The 27,543-nt window shown below is 53.7% G+C and overlaps 1 protein-coding gene and 1 long non-coding RNA gene across 4 annotated transcripts; one reads left to right on the plus strand and one right to left on the minus strand.

Moving 5' to 3' along the window:
- Positions 1 to 305: 305 nt before the first annotated feature.
- RCC2 (regulator of chromosome condensation 2) lies at positions 306 to 24,064 on the minus strand. Of its 2 annotated transcripts, none has more exons than XM_067722034.1 (13): positions 23,964 to 24,064; positions 22,546 to 22,831; positions 16,899 to 16,992; positions 13,764 to 13,907; positions 11,079 to 11,210; positions 10,622 to 10,710; positions 9,183 to 9,297; positions 6,930 to 7,096; positions 4,869 to 5,049; positions 4,468 to 4,573; positions 3,535 to 3,607; positions 1,428 to 1,505; positions 306 to 650 (listed from the first exon to the last, which is right to left on the minus strand). In XM_067722034.1, the coding sequence occupies exons 2-13, from the start codon at positions 22,822 to 22,824 to the stop codon at positions 546 to 548; spliced, it is 1,563 nt and encodes a 520-aa protein (XP_067578135.1). In that variant the 5' UTR covers positions 22,825 to 22,831; positions 23,964 to 24,064; the 3' UTR covers positions 306 to 545. The 2 variants fall into 2 exon arrangements, with proteins under 2 accessions (XP_067578135.1, XP_067578126.1); XM_067722025.1 differs by having other exon boundaries at positions 23,860 to 24,002.
- LOC137216144 (uncharacterized) lies at positions 20,529 to 25,157 on the plus strand. 2 transcript variants are annotated; one of them, XR_010939611.1, is made up of 2 exons: positions 20,529 to 20,926; positions 23,853 to 25,157. It is a non-coding gene; the product is annotated as an uncharacterized lncRNA (long non-coding RNA). The 2 variants fall into 2 exon arrangements; XR_010939612.1 differs by lacking the exon at positions 20,529 to 20,926 and adding an exon at positions 22,006 to 22,156.
- The last annotated feature ends 2,386 nt before the right edge of the window (positions 25,158 to 27,543 follow it).

The raw sequence follows: 27,543 nt of genomic DNA on the forward strand, positions 1-27,543 counted from the left end.
GAAGCAGGAGAGAAGCGACCCAGATGCTTCCGAGCACACGGGCGCCATCTTGGATGGAGACTGACCACCAGGGACGGTCTTTGCCTAGATGCTGCCGGCTCCCGCAAGGGACACTGTTTTCTGAGCGTGTGGCGACTCCTCTCCCAGGTAGCACCCGCTGGGCTCACCATGCTAATCACAACCGGGAAGGGGTGTTTTTGACAAGTGTATGTAGGAGAGGGGGGTAAAAAAGGAAAACTTAAAAACAAAAAACAAACCTAGATTGCTCAAAGTTTCTGCCTCTTTTGTAGGAATGGTAAGTCAACTATGAGCAAATATTTTAATTAATCATTAAGAGGGGAAAAAAAAAAACACTTTGGAAAGCATACAGGAAAGGTAGTTGACGTTGAATCGCTTATAAAAACGGAACCTCAGGGAGTCTTAACAAAAAATGCACCTTCCGTCAACTTTTGCTTTTGAAAATTCCTCGTGTGACTTCCCGTCCCAGTGCACGTGGAAATGACAGCTGCCGCGAGAGGTGTGGAGCTGGAGAGGCTCCGGGAGCATCAGAGGGTCCGGGGGTTGTACTCTGGTAGTTTCTTGATCTTCTCCTTCTCCGTCTCACTTTCGTCTCTCGCTATCACCAAGGAGTGTGAGTAACCCATGGCAACCTGGGGGACAAACCAGCGCTGGGTGGGCAAGGGTGCTTCGGCTAGGCAGAGTTTGGGGCCGACAAGCCCAACGCAGACGACGGGACACAGGGAAGCTGGGCTCGCCAACGGGGGTCAGTACAGAGGTCAAAACAGAGGCATCCTGAAAAGCTCAGAAAAGCCCTCTGCTGAGGACCACCAGTGTCAACGTGACCTGCCACCAATGCCCTGCTAGCCTGCCTTCTGGGCGGCCCCGGGAGACAAGGTGGAAGGAGGCCCCCCAAGCAGCGTTTGGATGCCAACTGCCTGCAGAGGCTGTGGGGACTCAGGACCGTGCTCCCTGTTCCCTGCGCCTCTCTGGACCACAGCCCTGCCTTGTGCAAGGGCACAAGCCCCACGTGCGTATCGGTGACAAGGGCTAGCAGCCTGGTGAGAGGCCTCGCCGCACCAGCTGCCCACAGCCTAACGGTGCATAGAGTCTTGGGTGAAGGTACCAAGCTGACGTGAGCGATGCACTCGGCCTGGAGCAAACTTGCTGTGGCTGGACTCTGGCCGGTGTCCCTCAGGCTGACAGCAGCCGCGGGGCCTAGCCGGCACACCTCTGTGCCTTCCCCGTCACCCAGCAGAAAACGCTAGCACGGGGCACAGGAAAGCTACACAAGGAGATGTCAGATGCGGCTCAAGCGGGCTGCAAAGAGCAGAAGCAGGAAGAGGCACGATGCAACTCTGCTCTTTTCTCTCTGCTCCCGCGGCCGCCCCCCGCCCCCCCCCCCCCCGGGTCTAGGGCTCCTCACTCACCTGCTCCGTGAAGATGCCGTCGAGCGTCTTCACCTCCTGAGCTGCAGTGGAAGACTTGGGCTTGTGATCCCCATAGCCCTGGTGAGGCAAACAGAGGGATGCTCACAGAACCCGGGTCACTAACGCCAGTCAGAAAGAGGGAACCTCACCATGTGGCTGGACCTCCCACGGGCCCGGAAGCCTCTGTGGCCGAGCCCCGCTGTCTCAGACCCAAAGCCAGGCCCGGGCAGCAACAAGAATCCACAGGTGCCAGCAGGTGACCGGTTCCTAACCCCAGGCCCGAGACGCTAAGACGTGAGCTATAGGGGTTTATGTGATGAGGACACCTTTTAGGGAGAGTCACTGGTCAGATCGTGGCGAGGGCAGGAAGAAATGGCAACTGCGGCCCTTCAGGGCCACCAGGTCACAAGGAGTGCTGGCTGTCCCCATCCCCACCTGTGTCCGTGATCAGCAATGACTCCAGGACACCGGAGATGGAAGGGACGGTCAAGGACTGCTTGGGGTGGGGGTGGGGGTTCTGTCACGTGCTGTGGTGTGAAGATGGGCGATTTCAAGGTGGACAGGTCCCTCAGCTCAGCTCAAAGAGGGGCCCACATGGCAGATGAGCTTCAGCTGCCACCGGCCAAGTGCCAGGCCAACCCCTCACCCGAGAGGCTGCCCCCCACGTCCCCCTCGTTCCCCTCTAGTCTCCAAATCGATACTCAGAGTCTATTTCTGATGGGCCCTAGGAACATCTGTCCTTCTCTAAGGACAACCCATAAAAACTGGGCAAGGGGGCTTCCCTGATGGCGCAGTGGTTAAGAATCCACCTGCCAAGGCAGGAGACACGGGTTCGAGCCCTGGTCCGGGAAGATCCCACACGCCGCGGAGCAACTAAGCCCGTGCGCCACAACTACTGAGCCTGCGCTCTACAGCCTGCGAGCCACAACTACTGAGCTCGCGCGCCACAACTACTGAAGACCTCACACCTAGAGCCTGTGCTCCGCAACAAGAGAAGCCACCGCAATGAGAAGCCCCTGTACCACAACAAAGAGTAGCCCCTGCTTGCCGCAACTAGAGAAAGCCCGCGTGCAGCAACAAAGACCCAACGCAGCCAAAAATAAAATAAACAAATAAATTAAAAAAAAAACAAAACTGGGCCAGGTTCTCAGTCTCTTTCAAGCTTCCACATATGGGGCCACCTCTGAAGGGCCCCCCAGCGTGTGCGGCACATGGGGCCCCCTCTGAAGCCACCAGACTGAAAGCGGGCACACAGCTCCGAGGAAAACGCATGTTCAGGCCACCAGCCCTGGAGATGGCGCAGGGGGTCAAGAAGCACCCGCCTCCTTCCATCACCCCATCAGCTCCTACCCATGAGAGCAGAAGGAAGGGAAAATAGGCCGAGTTCCCAGCAGGAAATAAAAGAGCCAGGCTGACGATCAAATTGCAGGTAGAACAGGTAGACCGTCAGGATGAGCTCCATAGCCCGGCTGTTCTTGATGAAGACGTTAAAAGTTAAGGACTCGCCACGCCCCAGAAAGCTAAGAATCAGACGTTTGGTTGAGGAGGCCAACGGTGTGGGGGAATCCGAGGGCCATGGGTTCTAGTCACTCAAGTGACTGAGATTAAAGGCAGGAACCCAGACAAACTTATTTGGGAAAAATAAGAGAAGAATGTCCCCAAAAGGCCTAAGAGGCTGGAAACCAGAAAGATTCAATGCATGGTCACAACTGACCCCACCCGTTTAAAAGGACAAGCTGCTCCTGTCGACTGAAACTCTCCTGGGGAGAGGGAAGAGAAACCATCCTCTTTCCTACTGACGTCATCCCACAATAACGGTTTACAAAACATGAGGGGAAATGGGATCTGAAACTTCCCCATTTCAACTTAACAATGTGGACAGAAAGAACTTTCACAATTATTTGATGAGCAAACTCATTAAACCTCAAGTGATTTAAACATTAGGGAATATCGCAGACCTTCAAGCAACAAGGAAAAACACACACACACACACACACGCAAGCAAGCGCACACACGCACGCACGCACACACTCTCCTCCTGCGAGTTCTCAGGGGTGGTTCAGGGAACCCAGAGAGGGCTCTGCCTCCGCCAGGCGGACCAGCTTACCAGCTCCCCAAAGGTCGGCGACGGGCCCCAGCTGATCGTGCTCTCGTCCGCGGCCACGATGATGCTGCTCTTCCTGCAAACGGGCAGAGGCTGTCACCGCCGGGGGCGGCAGCCCAGCGCTGCACCTCACCCACCCAGCAGCCCAGGGCACTTCCCGTGGGCTCCCTGCAGGGTGTGACCTACTAGCATTAAAATCAAGCTGGGCCCACTAAAAACTCCATTCCAAACAACACAGCACAGGGCCAATGGGCTGCTTCTGAAGCCCAAATGCTGTCCCGCACAGGCCCAAACTGCAGAAGCCCTTAGAGCCAGGAGCCTCGGGGCCCCAGATCTCCCCGCCCCACCCCACTCGGGCTCTAGGGCTCTTGCGGTGGGGGGGGGTCACTTTTAGATGAATAAACACACTGGGAAAAGGAGAAGAGAACAAATCAGGATGAAGTGAGAGTCTATTCCAAAGGGGGCGGAACTTGCCAGACGACTTGGGCGGGGCTAGAGGTTTCAGATTAAAACCACACCGAACCCCCAACAACTACACTGTCATCTCCCCAAAACCCGGCAGGTGATGAACATTATCAAACTCCTCATCAAGAAGTGCTACAGAGTTCAACAGGTGTCCTCAAAATAAACGGAAAATCACTGACTTGAGGATACTTTCTTGGTCCCACTGTGTCACAGTAACTAAAATTTCCTAACTAAATATGATTTGAACCTGCAATACGAACAGAGCACACCAAGCCTTCGAAGAAGGAAACCCTCAGAAGCAGCAAAGCGAGTCACCTGTTCTAAGACCTCCCAACCCCTCTTGCCCCAAGCACAGTCCCTCCCCTTCCTGACTCTAGAATTTGGTGCGCCCTATGCCCCATGGGAAGGGTGGAGCCCTCAAGGGATAAGGCGCCTCCTGGCTGTGTCCAACCGGGAGACACAGCCACGTACCCACAAGCCAGGCTCCGGATTCTCCAGCCGCAGAGGTCCTGCACGGCCTTCGGGTACATGGTGGACTCCCGGGACGTGTTTGTGGCCCCCCAGAAAAACAGACCACCTGGGAAAGACAAACGCGTCTCCATTGTCATCATCATCTCAAGAGCTGGATCTTCATCTCAGCAACATCAAAGGAGAAAGGGAAGAGGACTGGGACCCGCCAGGCACGGCGCTTGGCACCGGTGACCACAAGCGGCTCTGTCCAAAGAATCCAGGAGGTCGATGAAGTCAAGGTCCCTGGTCTTGAATAGGGCAAAGGTCACGGGACTCCCCACCAGAGCACACAGCCAGGGAGGGAAACCCATGACTTGGCCCTGGATGCCTTCTTCCCGAGGCCCGGACGGGGAAGCACTGACCCACTTCGCTGACGGCAAAGGAGCAGGTGTAGCCAGCGTATATCTGGGACGCCCCGCGTCCAGGGAAGTCGAACAGCTTCACCAGGCGGGGAACCATCTCGTCCTTCTGCTCGGCGTGGCCCAGCCGGCCGTAGCCACCGAAGCCCCAGGAGAAGACGCGCTTCTGGGAGTCCAGGACCAGCTGCAGGAGAGAGAAAATGCAGCGCTGGGACAGGGGACAAGCGGGGTGGCTGCTGTTCTGAGAGCCTGTGGCCAGGGCTAAGGGCAAAGGGCAGAAACACCCAAGATGACCCACACCGGCCTCTGACAGGGGAGGCACCAGCAGCGGGTCCACATGGCGAGGATGTTTTCCCGGCCAGGGACACCATTTTCCATCCCTAACAAATTATTATTATTAAAGCCACAAGTCTTCCCCTTTCCCTCGTCAGAAACACAAGGGTGATGTCTCCAGAGCAGGCTACTGCACTCCACTTCCTATTTCAATCCTGACTAGACTGCAGACAGAGCCCAGAGGAAAAGCCCCGCCCACCTTGGATTCTCCTTCAGGCAGGTTCACACAGGTGACCTCCACCTGGTCACAGGTGCAGTGTGCACAGTGACATGTCAACAATTTAAAGTCCATCTTCTTACATGCACCCTTATGTTCACTGCAGCACTATTTACAATAGGCAAGACATGGAAACAACCTAAATGTCCATGGAAAGATGAATGGATAAAGAAAATGTGGCACATATACACAATGGAATACTACTCAGCCATGAAGAAAACCAAAATAATGCCATTTGCAGCAACATGGATGGACCCAGAGTGTATCATACAAAGTGAAGTAAGTCAGAAAGAGAAAGACCATATGATATCGCTTATATGTGGAATGTAAAATGTGACACAAATGAACTTACTTACGAAACAGACTCACAGACACAGAGAACAAACTTATGGTTACCAAAGGGGAAGCAGGGAGGGGATAAATTAGGAGTCTGAGATTAGCAGATACACACTACTATATAGAAAATAGATAACCATCAAGGCCCTAGCATATAGCACAGGGAACTACATTCAATATCCTGTAACAAATCATAACGGAAAAGAATATGAAAGAGAATACGTATAACTGAATCACTTTTGCTGTACACCAGAAACTAACACAACATTGTAAATCAACTATACTTCAATTAAAAAAATAAAAAATTAAAAAATAAATAAAAATTTTTTTAAATCCATCTTCTTTTCTTCACAGCATCCCTGATGTCTCATGTTTGAATCATGTGAACGTACAACTTATTAACATGATTTGACACCAGGGGCCTAAGTAAGATCTATTTCTCCTGAGTACGCTGTACAAGGGAGAATCAGTTGTTGGACCTGAAGGGACTGAAAGCTCCCAGTCCTGAGGTCACCCAGCCAGTCGCCTGCACACAGGAGACCGACCTGCCTCTGAACTCTCAGCCCCGGCCCTGCTCCTTCAAGCGAGACGAGAACCAAGTCTGACTCTCAGGCATTTTCAGGCAAAATAACCACAGGAACGCAACTAAGATAAAAAGACGAACATATAGGGACTCCGCTGGCAGTCCAGTGGTTAAGACTTCCACTGCGGCGGGCACGGGTTCAATCCCTGGTCAGGGAACTAAGATCCCACATGCCGAGCGGCCAAGAAAAAAAAAAAAAGATGCACATACAAAATTTTATTGCCGTTTATCTAGATTGACCTTTAAGGAAAGTAAACACCCTTAATGACTGAGTCTGTTCAACACCCCGTCTGAGATACTGTCTATCGACCTGGAAGAACATCCATGATGTTCTATTAGACAAAAGACAAAAGCAGAAACACTCTTACTGCATGATCCCAACCCAAAGCGTCTGCACGTTCAGCTACATCTGTGGACGCCACGGAGAAGCTGTCAGGGGAGAATGACGCCCCGGGACAACTGAGGGTGGGAAGCCCTTGAGGAGGGCGGGATGTCGAGGGGGCCAGGGTCAGTTCCTGGCTTTGCAAAGCCAAGGGTCTCCACTGACGTGACACCCTGGAAGCCAGAAGAAAGGCCAGAAACGCTCAAGCCTTACCGTGTGGTTAGCGCCGCAGGCCACATCCCGTACCACCACGTTCGGGACCGGCAGGATCTGGCCGTCTTTCGTCTTCTCGATGAAGATCGCCACTCGCCGGGGCACGAGCTCGCAGTCGTACTCTATCCGCTGCGCCCGGGCAATGAACTTGCCATCCGAGTTGTGTCCTGCAGCGACCACAGGGCCGGCCGTCAGCAGCGGCCATAGCACAGAGCACCTGCCCAGCCAGGCTGGGCAGGTCCTCGTGGGGACTCCTGTCAACCAAGGTAGCGTCCTCCAACCTGAGGCGCGACCCAACTTGTGGGGCATAGAATCGGTGCTGTGGGTTGAAACCAGTTTTTTCCTTTTTTTGAAAAATGAATAGAACAGAGTAAGAAACACCCGAGGACACCATCTGTAACGAGGACTTCTGTGAAAATTCTTTGCGAGTGTACGTTTGGGCTGGGCTGTGGACAAAAAAGTGGGAAGCTCCAGATCCAAAGGAAGGGTCTTCTCTGTGCCCCACCTGGGGGCCTCAAGGAGCCCTGCACGGGCCGAGAACGGACAAAAAAGTTCAAGCCACTTTCCCAGGCTTGCTTTTTATTTTGTTTTATTTTTTGCGGTACGCGGGCCTCTCACTGCTGTGGCCTCTCCCGCTGCGGAGCACAGGCTCCGGACGCGCAGGCGCAGCGGCCATGGCTCACGGGCCCAACCGCTCCGCGGCATGTGGGATCTTCCCGGACCGGTGCACGAACCCGTGTCCCCTGCATCGGCAGGCGGACTCTCAACCACTGCGCCACCAGGGAAGCCCCCCAGGCTTGCTTTTTTATGAATTACCAGTAACCTAATACATCATCGTGGTCGTTAAAGCAGAGTTAAACGTACGTTTCACCTCTGCCTTGCCTGACACGTCGTGGGAGCGAGCACGGGGGTGAGTGCGCGCTGGGGATGCACCTTCCGAGGTCAAGTTCTAGTTCTGAAAAGAGATCTCTCTGGGTTTGGACAACCACACTGAAAACCGGTTTTAAAATAAACTGGGAAGATTAACTGACTCTGTAGATATAAATCAAGCCAACTTCTCAAAATACCTTTAAACAAGTGTAAACCAAGCAAATGAGATTCGGTATAAAGTGCTGCAGTGGGGACTGGTTCGTGGCAACTGCTCACTAAACGTTAGCTGTCATCCTCATTGCCAGGGGCATTTCATTTTCCTGAAGGAAAACCTACCTGCTGCGACCAGCTGCCTGTCTGCAGATCTGGGGCAGCCACGGACAGCAGGGGGGCTGCGCACGTTTCCGGAAGTAGACCAGAAACTTGCACGGAGACGGTCTCTCCAACAGTCTCTGGCAACTCCCTGGCAACCAAAGCTCAATGTGCATGGGGCTGTTCTCTCTTATTCACTTCTGACTTAGGTATATTTAGTTTCACAAAGTCACTGTTCCCTAAAGTCTAAAGGCCAGCGAGATGCTCCTCGTTCTATTTATACTATCTTCCATCTGCCTGCTTTTAATGACGTGGAGACCCAGGCAACCCAGATCCAGGGGCTGCAGAGGATCCGGAGCAGCGTGAAACTCAGGAGCCAGCAGAGGGCGCCCACTCCTCACCTCCCACTTGGAAGGAGCTGGAAGGTGGGAAGACGCCAGAAAGGGAAAAAAAAAACACTTCGGTGTCAGATGGGAAAAGAAAATGGAGACCTTGTAAAGTCAGGATGGAGAGTCATTTTCCACTCGCTGAGAACTGATGAGAACTACCTGCTGAGTTTTACTTTTCTACTCAATGAATAATAAGTAAATTTCATCCCTTCTGTTTAGGGATGAAAATCCGGAAGACAATCCCACTTTTTCATGATATTGGGCTCTTCATGTGTATACCTGAAATAATGGCTCAGGCCGAGGTTTTCAAAACAACCTTATTCTTGTATAATTTCACTTTCAATGAAGGCAAATCTTTAAATATGAAAATGAATGAAGGTGGTTTGATTAAAAAAAAAAGCTTTGATATCCTTTTATACAAAAATGAATTCCCAAATCAGAAAAAAAAACCTTTGTCAGACTCAAGCCCTGACTTTCATTAAGGCAAGTCACTGTCAGACTCTACAACCCCATGAATTACGACATGCTGGTCCACTAAACAGGACATCCACTTAATGGATCAAGGCTATTATCTGCGATCAATTACCCACATTTCTACCATGTGTGTGCAAGCCCCACACTGACTTCTGGTTCTAAACATACAGTTAGATTACAGAGCTTTTAAAAAATGTACTTTGCATACCCAGCTGACCATATTCAGGGCACCCAAAGGAATAGAGGTTTCCTTTGCAGTCCATTATCATACTGAATTCAGCCCCACAGGCCATTTTGGTAATTGGCTGCCCGTTGTACATTATCTGAAAAGAAAAGACAGCAGACTTTTAGACTTTTTTTTTTTTAACGATTGATGAAGTCTCTACCTCCTCACAGGTTGGTGTGAAACAATTACTAGGCTACAAAGGACTTCTAATGGACCCAACAACGCTGGCAACAAAGCTTAGAATGTAGGTAAAGAAACACGTCCCAGTACAGAGGCAGTTCAGACAAGCAAATCATGTCCCCGGGTCTTTGTAACCCTCAAAATGCACAACGCTGTGCCTCACACATCCTGGTGCCCAGTGAATGCTGCATTCAACTGACTGGCGTGGGCACGAAGGTGTCGGAAAACAAAACTAATCACATGTAGTTCCCAAATCCCACTCTAGTCACTAGTTTTGATGTCACGCAACTTCAATGAGCGTTATTGCCAACCAGTAAAATGAACTGTTTCACACTCTCTTTTACTACTGTTAAGAGCCGCTTGCTAATTAGCCTTAATTGAAGGTGTGAAGAAGAAATATAATGGTTCGAAATTAGGAACTTGGAAGACAGCAAAGGCCTTGAGTAATTTGGCATGGGATTTGGAAACAAATCTGAGAAAGTGCTTAGAAGACTCGCTATTGCAAACTAATCGGTCTGGGAAAGCCAGACTGGAGGAACTGGAGGGCGTGAAGTTCCGACATCCCGGGAAATCGCGGGGAAAGGCGATGAGACTGGGGAGGGGATGTTGAGTCCCGGGCTCTGTCCCGGCCCCGGCTCACTCTGGGAACCGTCACATTCCACTGCAGAGCAAATGGCTAACAAAACAGCAACACCTCGAAAATCCTCCAAACTATAGGTACGTTTGGCCAAGGTCAAGGTCTCTTTTTAAGACCAAGAAACCCAAGTCCCTTCCCTCGTCAGACACTCACTGTAGCATCCTGCTGCCTTATGTCAGTAGTTCACTTTTTAGGTATAAATCCCACGCCTCCAAATGACTCCCAAGTTTCTCAGGAATAAGAGACGACCGACCTCCTATTTGTGTTCTAAGTACGTGGCCGGTGACTTGTTACAAAGTCAAAACCCAGAGTATTCTCAGATAAAGACCAGTCACATCCATGTAACAATTCTCACTTTGGAATAGAACAGGCTGCAAACAGGCCTCTGGAACAAATTATTTCAGTCGGAATGAAAAACTGTTTCTAGAGATGTTCTTCACCTGTGAACATCTACTAAACCTGACCCACTCAAAGCATCGAGATCCTCCTTTTACAAGGGACCCAGTAACTCAAACAATGGAGAGGAATGTCTGATCTCACCCCAGAAAATCCAACCCCAAAGCAACGAGAAACAAAGGCCCTGAAGGCGGAGGAGGGCGGGCACCTGTGCGGGGCTGGGCACGGCGTCCGTCTGGTTGCCGAGGCCCAGCTGCCCCATCTTGTTCTCCCCAAACGCAAACACGGAGCCCGTTTCTGGAAGGAAAGAACAACATTCATCACCAAAGGGAAAATAATGCTGAGTATTCAGAACTAGGCTTGGAATCAAAGGCTCTAAAATAATAAAAACAGCTCCTTAGCCAGGAAGAATGCAAGAGAGACAATTCTCCAAAACGGGGTGGGGCAGATACCTCAGAGCAGACCCACTCCCCAGCAGAGACCCTCCCGCTGCCCCAGCCACTGGTGCCCGTGGGCGACGCTCCCGATGCCTCAAGCAGCTGTCCAGCGGGCTCCCTGGGCATCTTTCTGATCGTGACCATGGGTCACGGGGGCAGCCCCACCCCCCGCCCCAGGTGGACCATTTGGCCTCTGACCCCATTTTGAGGGAAGCGGCCCTTCCTTACCCGTCAAGGCCAAGGTGTGGTTCCGCCCACACGCCGCGGACACGATCACCTCGTGGCTGAGCCCCTCGATGAGTCTGGGGGCTTCAACTCTCTTGGTGTCGCCATGGCCCAGCTGGCCCTTCTCATTTCGCCCTGCGGGTCAGGAGCAGGATAGATAAAGCGGGGAGGAGGAGAAAGGGCGGCTGGAGCAGCTGCCGGGCGAGGCTGGGTCTCCCAGAAGGCGCCCTCCAAACCCACAAGCCCGGCTCCGCAGGCAATGCCAGCCTTTCAAGGTTGCCGGTGGGGTCGGGTGACTAGATGAGATACGCAGGGCTGTCCCCAGAGTCGCCTCGGCGTGCAGCTACCAGCCACCACCTCACCTGCTCTGACCCTCTTTTCTGGGGCAGTGGCTGGGACAGATCGGAGCACTTTCGCCAGCTCTCTGCCCCCGAGGGAAATGGAAGAAAACCAGGTTCAACCTGGATGGTACACACGAGCAGACGAGCTCAGGGAAGCTCACAGCTCTCACTTCTCACCACACCTGCCGGACGCCAATTCCTTCATTCGCTTCACTCCGAGGTATTTTAAGACGGTAACACCTGCCTCACAGGAGTCTGATTCCCTCAGCGCCCCAGGCGTCTACCGTGGACCCTGTATTTCTCTCCTCTCTAAGCCCACCTCCCACGGACCAGCCTTCGCAGGACGCTTAGCCACGTGAACCCCAGCGACGGCCAAAGGCCAAGCCTGCTCTGAACCCAGGCCCTCCCTGGCCACGGGCTGACCTCCACCTCCGGGGCTGTGCTGGCGTGGAATCGGGGGGTGCCGGAGGTCGAGACCTGCCAGGCCCTCTGCACCACAGTCCCGCCCCGACACAGCCCTGCAGCTCAAAGCAGGTGTGGAGAGCTGGGGGGCCGGAAGGCTGGCCCCCCTAAACCGTACTTAGTTTTCAACACAGGCTACAAGGGTTCCAAACTCAGCACCTCGGTGGGCCTCTCCCAGGAACCTCTAAGAGAAGAACCACACTTGTTACCGAACATTTCGGGAGATTTTATGGGGCCAGAAAGCCAGGCAATTCGGAACGCGGGGGAGGTTTCCACATCCTTCTCCAACAATGAACTTTGACCTTGCAGTCATGAAAGAGGGGGAGCAGAGCCACAAAGATGAGCCTCAACTGTCCTGGACAGGGCTCGAGAAGGGGTGACCAGCCGCCGTTACTACAGGAAAACCGTCCTCAGGCTTTGATTACGGTGCTCCAGCAGGACAGGCGGACACCAGCTTCTAGTGGAAAGTGCCCAAGTTCACTGTGAAAGGCACGAACGAGCACCGGACGCGGTTTTTCGGCTCGAGAGGCCCAGGTGGTCAACGGGTGCAGACTCCGTGAATTCTGGGCCGCAGCACCGAGGCTCTCGGGCGCTGGACTGGGCCCTGAGCCTTTCAGGGACTCACTGTGGACTCATGACACTCCCACTGGCTCATCCCCCCTACAGCGGCGAGTCTGCTCATGCGACACGTCTTTGTTCTGGGGCAGGTCAGACGCACAGCTTTTAGAATCATTCCCTGCCCAGGGGGTCGGCAGAGGGGACGTTTTTAGAAGCAACACGAAAGTGACATTCAGTAGAGAGATCAGAAAGAGGACACCTGAAGCTGGGAACCCCGACGTAGGAGGCTGCGTTCAGGGTTGGCACAATGGGCAGGAGGGGGTTTTAGGGGAGGGACACAACCCTGCGCCAACTGGCAGCAAACGAAAATCGTGGCAATGTCAGCGTGTCACCAAGAAACTATGAAGTTTAAATTTGGGCCAGACACACTTGTTAGCTTTTTTTCAACAGAATTACAAAATTAGCAGAGTGCAGGGAAGACAACAGATGTTAATGTATTTGGACTTTGGTACAGCCACTCATGAAATTGCAAAAAAAAAAAAAAAAAGGTTCAAACATCCCAAAATAAAAACGCAGTCTTATGGACCCAAAGCTAGCCAAAGGGCCAGAAACAAAGGGTGAGGACAAACGCCAACACCGCCTGCGGGAAGAAGAGCCCAGGAGGCAGCAGAGGGCGTGGGGGAAACTGAGCCCCAGCCGGGACCTGTGTGAAGGCTCTGGATGAGGAAACAGGGCAGGCGGCGTGGAAGCACTCTGCAGGGGACCCTGAAAGGGAAGGGAGGCTAGAAGACAAGGACAGCGCCCCCCAGCACCCAGGCGAGGGAGTCCAGCGGCAGGGCAAGCAGATCACCTTGGAAAGAGCAAACTCAACTCTCTGGGGCGATGGAACAGGAAACAGAGGAACAGAGACTCGGGCTGGTGTCACCACGTGGCAGATGTCAAAGCTGGTGGCATTTAAAGTGGCAAGAACAGAGGTCTACGTCACACCGTGCTGTGTGCTGGGGGGACAGCACACCTAAAATAGGAATTCGATACTAGGCACACCTCGATATCAGATCCAGAGTCAGTCAGAACGTTCGGGAAAAGGCTGCCTAAAGAAGAGGATTCAGAGAAATCGGGGGTTACGTACAGACCAAAACCTGGCAGAAGAGGGGAGGAAGCGATGTTTTCACGGGGCACAGACTAGCCGGGCATCAGGAAGAGAGGAAACGCACAGCAAGCAGCACAGCCCCGGAGGGCGGACGAGGGTCTCCCCTCCAGGGTATGGGGGACGGGAGCCCACCCGCGGGCCGGGCCACGGGTCTCGCCGCGTCCCCGTGGTACTTACCCCAGCTCCACAGCTTCCCTTCCGTGGTGATGAGGAGGCTGTGGGCGGCGCATGACCCCGACACCACCGTCCGTACCCGGACCCCCGAAAGGCACCCGTACCTGTGGGGCCCCCATAAGTTCTGACCGAGGTTGCGGTAGGCGGCTGCGAAGGCAAAGGGAACACACGTCAAACGGCTGCAGAGCCCTGGTGGGTTCCGAGAGCTGCCCCAGTGTCACCAGCCAGAGGGCCGCCCCCCACTCCCCACGTAAAGCCCACCCTCGGGGGCTCCTGGGGCAGCGCACCAGCGGTGTGGACCCGTCGGTGGCCATCTGCACTGACACCGCTCCACCTCCGTTTCTGGCCCGAACCCACCTGCCCAACAGCCAGTGGCCGAGAAGCAGGTGCCACCGCCTCCACCCCGCAGCCCCGCTGGGCTGGGGGCCGACCCCGAAGAGCAGGTAGAAGACCCCCAGTCTCCCTCACCCTCCCGGCCCTCTACCTGGGGGTGGGGAGGGGCTGGGGGCCTGCAGCCACGAGGCTCCCTTGGGGGCCAAGCCCGAGCCTGCACCCCATCTTTCTCAGGCGTCCCACCATGCTGGCCGAGTCATGACCCCTAGCTCCGCCCGTGTATCTGCTCCCCCGGAAGGCCCTTTCCTGCCCCCTGCCTCTGTTCTTCACCCCTCAGGTCAAACACCCCCCGCTCTGGGAAGCCTTCCTTGCCCGCATCCCCCTTTCAACTCGTTGCTTTCTGGACCCCAGCGCCCTGTGAATCCTGTCACAGCACTTATCCTACTGAGTTCCCGTGCCTCCCACCCCGAGGGCCAGGGCCTCCCCGTGCCTGGGGCAGGGCACTGGGAAGCGTTCGCGGGCATGGGGGGCGGGGAGAGACAGCCGCCTCCATCACACCCCCCCCTTCACCTTGTTAGTGGACAGGGCGTGGCCGATCTGGGGCTTAATTTCCTCAACTTGGGGCTCTCAAGGACAGAAAAACGAGCCCATTTTTAGGTCCGTGGTGACTATCATGAAATGCTAGCTGCTGCCGAAATCAACTGTGTCAGACTGACCTGGATGCTGGAACGGATTGAGAGGTCAACTTCTCCATCAAGTACCTGGCTCCACGCGAGAAACTCTGTAGAACTGTTCCCGTCCGTCCCCACCCTGCCCGCACCCCACCAGCAGAGGGTGCCGGGTGCGGCCTCTCATTGAACTACCTGGGGCGGCTCAGGTAAGAGAGGGAAGTTCCCTACCATGATTCAGGGCACCCCTGAGCTTCTCCACCCGAAGACGCTCCTCTACCACTGAAAGGTGAAAGAAGACCCAGCAATTTCCTGGGAAAGAGCAAACCAGAAACGACAGCCTTCACACCTATGCTAACGTCTGCTCATCATGGTGGCATGACTGCCGTGTGCCATGCCTGTGGACAACACGCAGTGCCAGGAGACGCCACGGGACACCAAGGCTGACCCAGAGTGGCTAAGCGGACCCCTCACAGCTGAGTGGATGGTCTGATCTGCCAAAGCATCTTCCCTGCATGAGCTCCACGAATGTCAGTGCCCAAGATGTCATCAGCTCATGAGAGGCAGGGATTCTCGGGGCCTCCCAAGGAACCTTCTTCAGAGGGATCCTAGTCATACGAAATGCAGAGCAGCAGTCCCGGGCCACTCGGCCTGGCTGGAGGTTGTTAATGCCCAGGGCCTGGTCCTGGTCAGAGGTGGAGCACAAAATCACTGTGTTATCTTGAAAACGAAGGGGGCTGCTGACTTTATGAGATCCAGTGACGCGTACCCAAGAGCCGATGGGCTCTCGGAAGGAAGGCAGCTTCGAGAATGGGACGGACTGGGAAAAGCGAGGGCGGGAGGGGAAATCCTTCTTCCCTTCATGTTTGGCACCCGTGGGAAAACAAATTCTCCCTCCCTTCCCGTTACGTCTACTGGCTAGTTCACAGAGAGCCGAAAGACACTGCAAGACTTTAAAATTTTTGTTTAATTACATAAAACTTCATTCAGAGGGAGAAACATCTGGGAAGCAAAGGTGGGCCTCGGAGAAGACAAAAAGGCACTCTTCAAATGAGCCCAAGTGGGGCAAAATTCCTGCAACTAGAGGCGGCCCCGCTCTGCCATGGGTTCCCCTCTGGAATCTATTTCCCGCTTGGGGCCTGCGTGGCTCTAATTGCAAGTGGGCCACTCATTTAAAGAACAGCTTGGAGAAGCAATGCGACACCTGCGCCAGGGCTGGCAGGGAGACTGATGTTATCACGTCCCAGGAGAGGTTCCAGGTGACACCAGCCATCAGGCAGCTCAGGCTGAGAGCTTGGTCCTGAAGGCTGGGCACTTTTCCCAACAGGAAGAAAATGGCTCAAACCCATTTCTAACTCATCTGGACCCTGAGTGCCGCTGAAACCCCGCCCGCTGTTTTCATGGATTAAGGTCATCTCCACTGCCCATCCTGAGGCCCCAGGGAGTGTCAGTGTGCAAATATTTGTTCACCGGGCAATGCCGGTAAGTACTTTGGGAATCTTTCCAAATGAAATCAAGAAGCCATAAAATATGGCAAAGTACCAGCCTTACTTCTCTTGGATGGGCCAGTATTCTCCTGAGAAAAGACACCAATTTTCTAAAAACACTTGGGGGCTAAGATACTTCTTAGGGCTTCCCTGCTTCCTCCACTCCAGACTGCTACTTGCTCTGTCAAACCAGTTCCCGCAACAACCTGGCAGTTTGCAAGGAAACGTGGACTCTTTTGAAATGTCTAACAAGTTCTCCATCTGACACGTGACAAATATCGAGGACATTCTGACATTCCACAGCACCAGCCTCTTCATCTTAATGAAAATAAGTGACATGAGAAGATGGGGAAAAAAGTGTCGAGGTTTATTTGAGGCTACTACTTATATTTTTCTGTTTAATCTCAATGGAATTTTCAAAAGCAGAGTTGTACCCAAGTGAGAGACTTGCCCCAAGACCCGGGTTCAAATCCAGCCCCATCACTAGAGTGGCTGTGTGGCCCTGGGCAAATCGCTTGGCCTCTCTGAGCACTTCTGTAAAGAGAATACCTACCTGCGGACAGTCACCAGAATCACACTGGACACCTCGCACACAGGAAGCACTCAATCAATAGTAGCGTCTTCTATTCTTTAGAAATTGTTTCTCATACCTTGTTGCTTAGGCACTTCTTTTCGACCAATCAAGTCCCAGTTGGTTGCCCCAAAAATCAAAAGCTGCCCTTTGCACTTAGACCCTTCAAGTTTCTACAGAGACAAAGAGAGAGGGAGAAAGAATTAGCTTGTAATGCTGCTTCTAGCTTCCCAAATCTGTCCAACGACAGCAGGAAACAGAATAATTCATTGTTAACGCTGTCCCTCAGCGGTTCACACAGCGGACAGAGGGACACCTCGCCAGCCCCTTCCATACGTGGAATCCCGAACCTGCCCCGGCAGCTCATCGGTTAAGCCCAGGGTCTTTTTTATCCTTTGATTTCTCTTTAAAACATCTTTGGCAAAAGTCTACAAAAGAAGCCAAATGCAATTCCTCCCCTCCGCTCTGCAGACTGCCTTGTACAGGTATTTGCAATAGGCCTGCTGTGTCACACAGGGAGTGAGCGTTAAAACCGCTGTCCTCAGGGCCAAGGCTGCATCTTCCCGCTGCAAGCACAGCATACCTCACGTGGACCTGAAGGCTTTGGGGGCCCGGGGCATCTCTGCACAGCGATCCCATCGGTTGACTTTCCTATCCTCCCTGTGCACTGCCCTCGCTGCCAGGAGCCTTCCGCGGGGGAAAACAGCAGAGCCCCGTGTTCATTCCTCCACTGGAGGGAGGAAGACCCACGTGGGGCTGGCGGATCAGATGGGGCAGCCTCCGATGGGCTCGTCCTCACTGCTGGCCGAGAGCCAGGGGACCGATGGCCAGTGGCCCCGCCAGTATACCTCAGTCCCCATCCTCCATCACTAGGGCCACACGCTCTCGCTGTCACAGGGGGAGCATGTGCCACTTAAAAAGGCCACTGTCTGAGTCCGGGTGGCACTCGTTCTGTGCTCAGCCCTTCCCTTCGATTCTGAGATGCCCAGTACACTCTTTAAAGTCGACTGTTAGTCAAAGATCCACTTCTGAAGGCTCCACTTAGTTCCACACAGGCAAGGGAAGCAGTAACTTCCCGTTCTGCTTTCATCCTTTACATCATCAGCATCCCAGGACGTTAAAAGCAAAGGAGGAGTTTTCCTTCGGTTTACAGAAGCATTCTTGGAAGGCTTTGAGGAAAAAAAGGCCACACAGCTGCAAATCCAGTCATTCTAAGCCCTACACAGTGACTGCCCGGGCGGTACGTGCTGGCAGCCCAGTACATGCATGTGTAAGAGGAACACATCCTTATGGGGGGGCATTCCGTTTCTTAGGGAACTCTGGGCAACCCAAACCCGATGTCACGGGCACACCCTGCCCACCACCCGCCGGTCCTGTCATGCTCGCCCGCTCAGCCACAAGTACAGGGCTGGAGGCAGACGGTCCATCTACAGGGCGCACCCATGGTCAGCAATGCAAAGGGGCGACAAAGCAGCCAGGACTGGAGGATGACTTCGCCACACTTCAATTATTCAGAGAATGACCTTAATCGGGGTAGTCCAACCCCACAGCACCCAGACTCCAATTACTTGAATGGGAGCCGAGTTTCCCCTGGTTATCTCCCCTTCTTTGTTTAACTGGCGGGCCTGGCTGGAACATTCTACAGGTCTACTGCAGGAGACAAATAGCATCAGGGGATTGTCAAGTTCCCAGTGGAAGGAGCAGCCCTGGGTCTCTGCCCACAATACTGACTTGCTCTCCACTATTCCTCGGGTCTGCGTGGAGGGGCAGCAGAGACTCAGAATGGACCAAAGCACCGTGGGATGAGCTACCAGGCCAGATGGTGGGGAAAGGATTCCGGAAGAGCCGTGACCTCAGGCCAGGCTGCCCCCACCGGCCCCTAGGTGGGCAGATACGGCTAAACCACTCCACACCAAGGAGCGCTCAGCACTGCAACAGGTCGGCAGTGCTGCTGGCTGCCGCGGGACCTGCAGCTCTGCCAGAACTAGCTGCCATCACCCTGGGCACAAGCAGGGGCTCCTCTGTGACCTGGAGATGCCAGCACCTGCACAAGGGGACAAGGGCTTATGTGTACTGGCCCATCGAGCCAGCTGAGCATTTATACAAAACCCCAAGCCTTCCGACACAAGGTGTTTGTGGGAAACGTTGATCAACACTGGTCAACTGTTTCCTCCAGTGACAGTGGTCCAAGGAGGGTGGTAAGCCGTACCTTAACTGTGTTTTTGTCATGGGCCTCATTTCCTCACACGTTAGATGTTATCATCTATATAACTCTTTGCTGTAGGCTGCTTATAATTCAATTCTTCCCTCCACCTTATATGAAATAAAAAATTCAGGTAAGGACCAGAACTCCTAACACCCACTTAAAAATCACAGCCATGGGCCTCCCTGGTGGCGCAGTGGTTAAGAATCCACCTGCCAGTGCAGGGGATACGGGTTCGAGCCCTGGTCCGGGAAGATCCCACGTGCCACGGAGCAACTAAGCCCGTGCACCACAACTACTGAGTCTGTGTTCTAGAGCCCGCGTGCCACAACTACTGAGCCCGCGAGCCACAACTACTGAAGCCCGTGCGCCTAGAGCCCGTGCTCTGCAACAAGAGAAGCTGCCGCAATGAGAAGCCCGCGCACCACAACAAAGAGTAGCCCCAGCTCGACACAACCAGAGAAAGCCCACATGCAGCAACGAAGACCCAACGCGGCCAAAAATGAATAAATAAATAAAAATTAAAAAAAAAAATCACAGCCCATGTCCCTCTTTGTCACAGAGCTGAACCCGCCCACAGGTGGGAAAGACCCCGGATGCGGGGGGCTCCATCCAGAGGAACCCCAGGGACAGCTGCCAGGGCTGCAAGCACCAGAGGTTACAGGACCCTCCCTGGGCTTCACCGATGGGTCAAGAGATTGTTTTCTGGATGAAATCGGCAGACATACTGCCCATGTCTAAATATCATGTGGCAGAAAAGCTGGGAGAACAGTCTGCCAACAGGATGGGTGAATTTCGCTGGCCGGGACACACGCTCCGAGCTTCTTCAATCAGCAAAATGGGGTTTCTGGCCCAAAGCGGTTTTTGAATCACTGCCCAAGCGCCAGGAGCACATGTACGAGGCTGAGAGTCGATCTCTAACACGCATCCATTTAGAAGGCTGTCGCTCCCGGCGGAGGGAAGACCACTCAGAGAGAGGGCCGCAACGCCTACTCCCTAGTGGGCTATCAATAGCGACTAAGACAGGCTTCAAGCTCAGCTTTCAATTGTATTTATTTGGTCCTTTCAGACGGAACAGAGTTGTCTCAGGGCCCACAAAACCTGAGCAACCCAAAACTAGAAGAACTACAAAGACCTGGACAGCTTGTGACACTCACCTGTCTTCTAGGAGTCAGCCAAGGCTGCTCGCTTTACCGACAGGGTTACGAAGTTCACAGGGAATTCGGGCTGCATCAAACCTAGAGGGTCGTAAAATGCTCATCTGATACAACTACACGGAAACCTGAGGTCCTTGGAGAGAGCATTTTCCGAGACTGAAATCCTAAGAATGTTTTATAAAAATATACAGCTTTTCCTCAAGGCAACTCTGTCCCTCAACCATACAAGTACTTGGGGTTCATCTTTCACAAGCCCAACATCTGCCGCTTTGAGGTAACTGAAGGCAACACGGCTTCAGACAACTCCTGGCAGCTGCTCTCATACAAACCTCCTTCCAACAGCCCTGAACGGCAGCGAGGCTTGCGAAACTCTCAGTAAAAAGTCTCTTTCTGAAAAGAGCTGGGGACGGCCGCTGGCCTGTGGCAGCAGACAGGATTCTCAGGACTGCTTCCCAGGCGCTTCCCCTGGAGTCTAGGAACCCGGCACCAGGGATTCACCCAGGACTCGGGGCAATGCCCACCTAGGGCGAGGCATTGGGAACGCAATGGGACAGCCTGGGCCTGGCCTTGACCCTGGACCAACGGATGCTAAAAGTGAAAGTGACTTAAAGCTTGAGGTGTGCACTTTCCATGAAGCACAGAAGAGCATCATTTGTTGGACCCTCAGTCTCCTGATGGTGTGCTGGCCAGTCCACTGCACATGCTCTCTCTCCGTGACTACCTCCTTGGGTGAATCTCAGCATCACGGTAAGAATCTTTTACTTCCTGATAACAAAACTCATTACTCTAAAAGGTTGACTGGAAACACTCGAGAGGCAATGCAGCAGAGGCAGGGCCCAGCTGACCTTTCTTTTCAGTTCCCTCTTAACACCAGGATTGGAGGGAAAATGTCTGGAGTCCCGCACAGAAGATCACATTTGTTAAAGGAAAACAGTCCCTGCGCTCCCTTTTCTCAATACTGTGGTCATGGCCATGACCCTGGTCCTGGCCTGGTCCCCAACCCCAGGTGACACGTTTCAGTGATACAGGCTCTCCTTAACATCACCCTCCTCCACCATCTAACACGTTGACCCTTTCCACTGAGATGGCAGTTACAAAGCCATCTCCACATGAACAATTTGCAGAGGCGTTAAGGATGACATAAGAAAAAAACCCTGAGCCCAATGGAAATCTAGCTCCATGTCATCTTGGGCTAGTCCCTTAGACTCTGTGCCCCAGTTTTCTCACCTATAAAGTGGACCTAGAAGTGCAATTATTTTTAACCATTTAAATACTGTCTGAACTCCCCCGGGGGAAATCACGCTGGTACGGACTGAGAAAAGGATCCCTCCAGACCGTGAGACTCTAGACCCTAAGTGCAAGTTCTTAACTCTTTTGGAGTCATCTGAGCATCTGGTGAAAGCTTTGACCCTAAACACATGTCCCACACTAAACCCGTGGGGTTTGAGCATCACTGAACCCACGTAACATCTCTTGCTCCGCAGGGTTTTGCAGGCATATGAATTGGTCACGATCTTAATTAAGATTTGAAGGCCCAACTCTAATGAACAAATTGAAGCCCACTCAGACCACGGGGGTGTGGGGGGGGGGCTGCACCGAGCCCACACCAAGCGCCCGTTCCCTCAGACCACAAGTGACGAACAAAGCCCAAACACCTCTGGGGGTGTGGGGGCCCTTCCCGACCTCCAGGGGGAGGGCTCTCCGGAGCATGCGCCCTCGCACCCTGCCCCGGCGCCCGCCACCCCCGCCTCCCCGGCGGCGCGAGACGGCGCAGGACCGCACGGGGCATGCGCGGCTGCCGCCAAGCCCCGCCCCCCCGGAGCGCCGGAGCCGAGGCGGCGGGAACCTCAAAGCCCCGGCATGAACCGCCGCTCCCGCAGCGCGCTGGCGGCCCCCTCCCCCGCGGTGCCGGGGCCGACCGGCGGCCAGAGGGGGCCAGGGGCGACCAAGGACACGCTGCGCCGCGCCCCGGGCCCGGTGCGCGCCTCCCCTCCTCCGGCCGGAGACAACTTGGAAAAGTCTCCCTTCCCGGGGCGGGAGGGGGAGGGGAGGCGGAGGGAGTCGGCTCGAGCGGCGCCGGGGGCGGGGCCATGACCCCCTCGCGCGGGCGGGCGCGGGCTCCGGGTGCCCCTCCCCCGGCGGGGGGCCCGGGGCGCGCGCCCCAACGGCCAACGGCCGCGCGGGTGGGCGGCGGCGGGGTCGGGTAGGCCCCGGCCCGCGCCCGCCCCGCGCCCTTTTGTTATGCGGTGGCGGCGGCGATGATTCAGCCCGCGGCCTGCGCCGGCCCCGCCGCCCCCGGTCAGGACGCGCGCGGTGACGTGCCGCGGCCCTTGCCCCCCGGCCCCCTGCCCCGGCCCCGCACTCACGACGCGCTCCTTGGTGTGCTCAGGCTCGGTGATGACCACGGCCGCGCCGCCCGCCTTGCCTGCCGCCGGCCGCGCCGCGCGCTTGCCCCCGCCGGGTGCCCCGTCGAGCTCCAGGCCGTCCTCGTCGCCGCTGCTACCGCCGCCGCTGCTGCTGCTGCAGCGCTCGGGCCGCTCGCGCTTCCTGCCGGCCGGGCCACCGCGCTTCCTGGGCCCGGCACGGGCCGTGCCGTTGCCCGAGCTCGGCTCCTCCCAGGCCGCTGCCGCCTTCTTCCTGGGCATGGTCGCGCTGGAGGAGACACGGGGCAGCGGCGCACAATGGACGGGTTATAAACTGCGCGGGGGGAGGGGAGCCAGCCGAGCCACCGGCCTCCACTTCCTCCCCTGCCCTCCCCAAAGTGGCGGCCGCGGGGTGGGCGGAGAGGGGGCGAGCCGGGAGGAAATCGCGCCTCTCCTGGGCCCCGGCGCGCCTCCTCCGGGGAATCCCGCACGGGAGCCCAGGTCCCCGACTGCAATCCGCTCAGGGAAAGAAAAAAATGGAGACCCCCCCCCCCCGGGCCCTTCCTCAAGTTAGGTTTGCCTACATCGCATCATAATTGCAGCCAGGTCCCCAAAAAGTAAAGGGAAAGAAAAAGGAAGTCTCTGATCCCCGAGGTTTTAATTAGAGAAGGCTTTGGGACACTTCAAAGACCCCCTTTTGGCACCTTGGTGAAGGAGCTACCCCCTCCGCGGCGGCCCCACCTGCTGCTTTTGTCTCCGCACCCCCGTCCCCAAGCCCACTCAAATGCAGTTCTCTCCACCCCCCGCCTGAGTCCCCAATTCCGCTCCAGCTTGGGGGTTCCGACCTCGGGGTCTAGCCGAATCCCTTAGGGTTGGCTGCCCCCCACAGAAGGGTGGGAGGGTGGTGGCGCAAATAGAGCCGGCCCCCGGCCCCAAACACCTGCTAGCACAGACACGAAAAATAAAAACTTTAATGGTGCCCGACACTCTTCCCGGCCCCTCCCCGAGCGTGCGGCTCAGCCGATCCTTCCGATCCCGGCTGCAAAGTGCCCGGCTCCGCCGCTACTTTCCCCCAGCGTCCCTGCCCCTTCGCCCTGTCTGCCTTTTTTTTTTTTAAATTGATTTTGAACAATGGGATCTCTGTCTGTCTCCGATTAAACCACGTGGATCCGCCTTCCTTCCCCTTTTTATTCATTCAATTCCCCCAACCTCCCCCAGGTTTTTTTTCTCTTTTTTTTTTACCTTTTCTCCTCTTTAAAAAAAAACTTTCCCAGACCCCGCAAACTGATCATTGTCGATTTCATTGTCAGCCCCTACCTGCGTGGAGTGATGAGAAACCGGAGAAAAAAGGAAGAGGAGAGACTAAAAGAACCGAAGGGCTTTTTTTCCCCCAGCCCAGACGAAGTCTCCAGCCCACTCACCAGATACACTTAAAATGTAAATACAAGCTTCCAGAACAAATGCTACAACACAAAACAGAAACACATGTGCTGCCGGGCGGCAAGCGAACGCGCGGCGGAGCAGGCGGCGCGGGTCCCGGGGCGCCCGCGCCCCCTGCCGGCCGGCGGACCCGGCGGCGGCCCGGCCCCCGCCCTCGCCCGCGGGGCAGCCCGGCCCACCGAAGCCTGCGCTGGGCGCCACGCCGCCAGCCTTCACTCCCCGGTCCTGCGCGTTTCGCAGGCGGCGCAGCACGTCCAGCGCGTCAGAGATTACTTTGGGGGTTAGGAGAGTGCTAGATTGTTTTTCCTGGGCATGTCTAGACAGGTCACCTGAGGACACTCGCTGGAAAATAGTTACTTCGCTCACGAATCCGCCAACAAGGGACGTGTCCTAATTGAGTGGAATGAAAGATGAATACAATTTGAATAATTTTCTCCTGTGCAGAGAGAAGCTGTTATTTTATTTGCCTATGGATGTGCCCCAGTATGTAGCAAGGTGCTGTTACACGGTAGAGTTACATACATAAAGGTTTGCTGTATTAGCGAATTAATTTGGAAGCCAAGGAGGCACTGGAGGCTAGTTCTAATGGAAATTTTTCATTTTTTTACAAATATTTACTGAGGCCTCAGTACATGCAAGACACACAGTGCTAGACGCTGAGGAAACAAAGCTAGAGAACAAGATTTGTGCCCTAGTGGAATGCACAGTCTAACGGTAAGACAGATAATTCAACAAGTAATTGCAAGTGTAAGTGATGGGGTTCAAGACATGCTACCCCAAATTATGCCACCTTGGCATATTGAATAAACTGAAGAAGTTTTGAGAAAACAGCAGAAGCAGGAAGGTCATTCTGACCTTCTTCCCCCAAAACAGTCATAAAACCCTCAGGTGAGAGGTGCCCTCCCTGTTCCAGGAGGACAGGGACAACCTTATCTCTGAAAACAAAGGGAAACCAAGAAGAATCCTGATAAACAAGGCTTGTTAAATTGCCCCCAGTCTACTACATGTAGCCTCAAGCTCCTTAACCTCTCCAAGTTCTCCAGACTGTCCAGGCTTCAGCAAAACTAGCAGAAAGATACACACATCTGTTTCTTTGGGTCTTCATTTCCTTATGAAGTCTCCTGTGTCATGTAAAACTTAGGTTAAAATAAATTTGTAGGCTTTTCTCCTGTTAATCTGTCTCCGTCAGCATAATTTTCAAACCCAGCCAGGGACCGGGTCAAGGAAAGCTTTTTTTCTCCCCTATATAAGCATTACAAAGTGATGCTTATGTAGGGCCATTATGGCAAGGGAATTCATCCTATTCTGGGGTCGGGGAAGGCATCCCTGTAGAAGAATCATCTGAGCTGAGTGACTGACAGGGTGGGTAAGACTCAACAGATGAACAGGGGTGAGAAGACTTCCGGGGCGGGTGGAGGGAGCTGTACACACAAAAGTCCAGGGGTCTTGACATGCCTCCTGGGAGAAGTGTCCCGTGGGGTTGAGAGAGAACAATATGGCTCGAGCTGGAGACGCAGGCCTGGTCTCCCCTTCTACATTATGACCTCAATATCACTTGGTCTCCTACCAAAGATTTTTACCGGCTTCCTTTTTCCTTAAGCATTCTGCACAAGGAAGTTCCTACTTTAGGCAACTTCCTGAAGATGGCTAGAGTACTAGGATTTTTGCAATTAATTCCTTAACCACTATAGGAAGAAGCAGGATTCATGGGACTTCCCTGGCTGTCCAGCAGTTAAAACTCCGAGCTTCCATGGCAAGGGGTGCCGGTTCAATCCCTGGTTGGGGATCTAAGATCCCACAGATCCCACGTGCCACGTGGTGCCACAAAAAAAAACACACACAAAAAAAGCAGGATTCAGGAGGCAACAAATGTTTAAAGGAAGACAGAGAAACCAAGAGGCCTAAATCTAAGGTATTTGATCAGAGTCAAAAGTGTATGTGTGTCCAGGGAGCCAAGAGCACTTACGTAAAAGAACTTTGGAAATGAGAAATCATCTGGTACATTTCAGAGATTTTTCAGAAAGGCCAAGCACCCTTTGAAAACCTCTTCTTAATAGTCATGTATTTAAAAAGATCTAGGAGATTAAACCTTGATATTTTGGTATAAAACATAAGTGGAGCCAACCAGACAAGAATTTCACCTAAACATGCCATCAAGTCCCCTCCAGGAAATGGTATGCCGATGCCTGTCAAGCGGCAGTGGTTAGGTGGGTGTTTATCCTCCAAACACCCTGTGTGGCCAATTAGGAGCGGTACTGACAGTACCTTTAGATGTCAGCCAGCGAGTCTTGTTCTTTTTTCTCTTTCCCAATTATAAAGCCTTTTGCCTGCGCAAAAGACACATGCGTCAAAAACACTGATGCAATGAGACGCTAATATCAGATTGCATCATATGATCCTAGGTGTGGTGCCCCGAAACTGGTTTTTCTTGAGGTCACACTGCCATAGAAAAGTGCTTTGGGTAGAACACCCAAGAACTGACCCTACTCGTCAGATGGCAAAAGTAATTTTTGCAACTACATGCCTCAGTTCCACACCACTATTTTCCCGGAGGAAGCCGGTGTGGCTTTCCTGGCTGAAATGGGTGTGCGGTCGACATTCATCAGTTAGGTATGTCATGCTGCAGCTTTGTAACGAATGTCACCTAGGGAGATGCACCTACCAGGCAGGCTGGAAGCGACACTTCTGACTCCAAGATGTGCTCTGAATTCTATCTCACTTGAATGGAGCAACTTCTCTGGGACAGACCAGTTTGGTGCAAAACTGGAAGAGGAGAAAGGAGAGAAGTTTGCGGACGTTTCTCGGACACTTAACTGGGTGTCTGGCACTGTGTTCTAAGCACTTCACGCACGGAACTACGGAATTGTGGGTTCCAACTGCCAGTCTGCCATCACTGGGACCCACGGCAGGCTATTTTGCTGCCCCGGGTGTTCATAAAATCATACATCAAGTTAAATTAGGCTACTTTTAAGGTCCCTCCCAGAAAAGGAATGCTATTCAACTTGGCCACAGAAAGGTACACCTCCTGTTGGACAGTTAACTTTCTGGTCCAGTGTCTATAAAAAATAATCACTGATCATGGGAGTGATGCTACTGCCCACTGGAAAACTGGTCTGTGTTTGTACAGTTGGGTTAGGCTAGGACGATACAACTTGGATCTTTACCATCCAACGTGAGAGCCATGCCGGAAATGTGGCTAGTGCAAATTGAGATGTGCTGTCAGTGTACTTACACTGGATTTCTAAGACTTAGGACAACATAAAAGAGTATGAAATATCTCATTAATAATTTGATTATATTGATCACATGTTGAAATGATAATATTTTTGACCTTTAGGTAAATGTAGTATTAAAATGAATATCTCCTGTTTCTTTTTAATCTTTTCAATGTGGCCAGCACAAATTTTTAAATTACCTATTTAAAATGTTGTGGTTCACATTTCATTTCTATTGGAGAGCACTACCTCCAAAAAGCGTAGCTGGAAACCAGTAATTCGCTCAGGACCCAACACTTTCTGCCTCTGTTCTCTAGTTCCCCCATCAGCTAAATGGCAAGATATA

The sequence above is a fragment of the Pseudorca crassidens genome, chromosome 2 (assembly GCF_039906515.1).
Source record: "Pseudorca crassidens isolate mPseCra1 chromosome 2, mPseCra1.hap1, whole genome shotgun sequence".
Taxonomy (NCBI): Eukaryota; Metazoa; Chordata; class Mammalia; order Artiodactyla; family Delphinidae; genus Pseudorca; species Pseudorca crassidens.

Coding starts and splice junctions, on each gene's coding strand:
- RCC2 (XM_067722034.1), bottom strand. CDS start 22,824: ATGCCCAGGAAGAAGGCGGCAGCGGCCTGGGAGGAGCCGAGCTCGGGC. Junction 5,050..6,929: donor CCTGCGGCGCTAACCACACG/GTAAGGCTTGAG, acceptor TCTCTCCTGCAG/CTGGTCCTGGACTCCCAGAA. Junction 651..1,427: donor ACGGCATCTTCACGGAGCAG/GTGAGTGAGGAG, acceptor TTTGTCCCCCAG/GTTGCCATGGGTTACTCACA.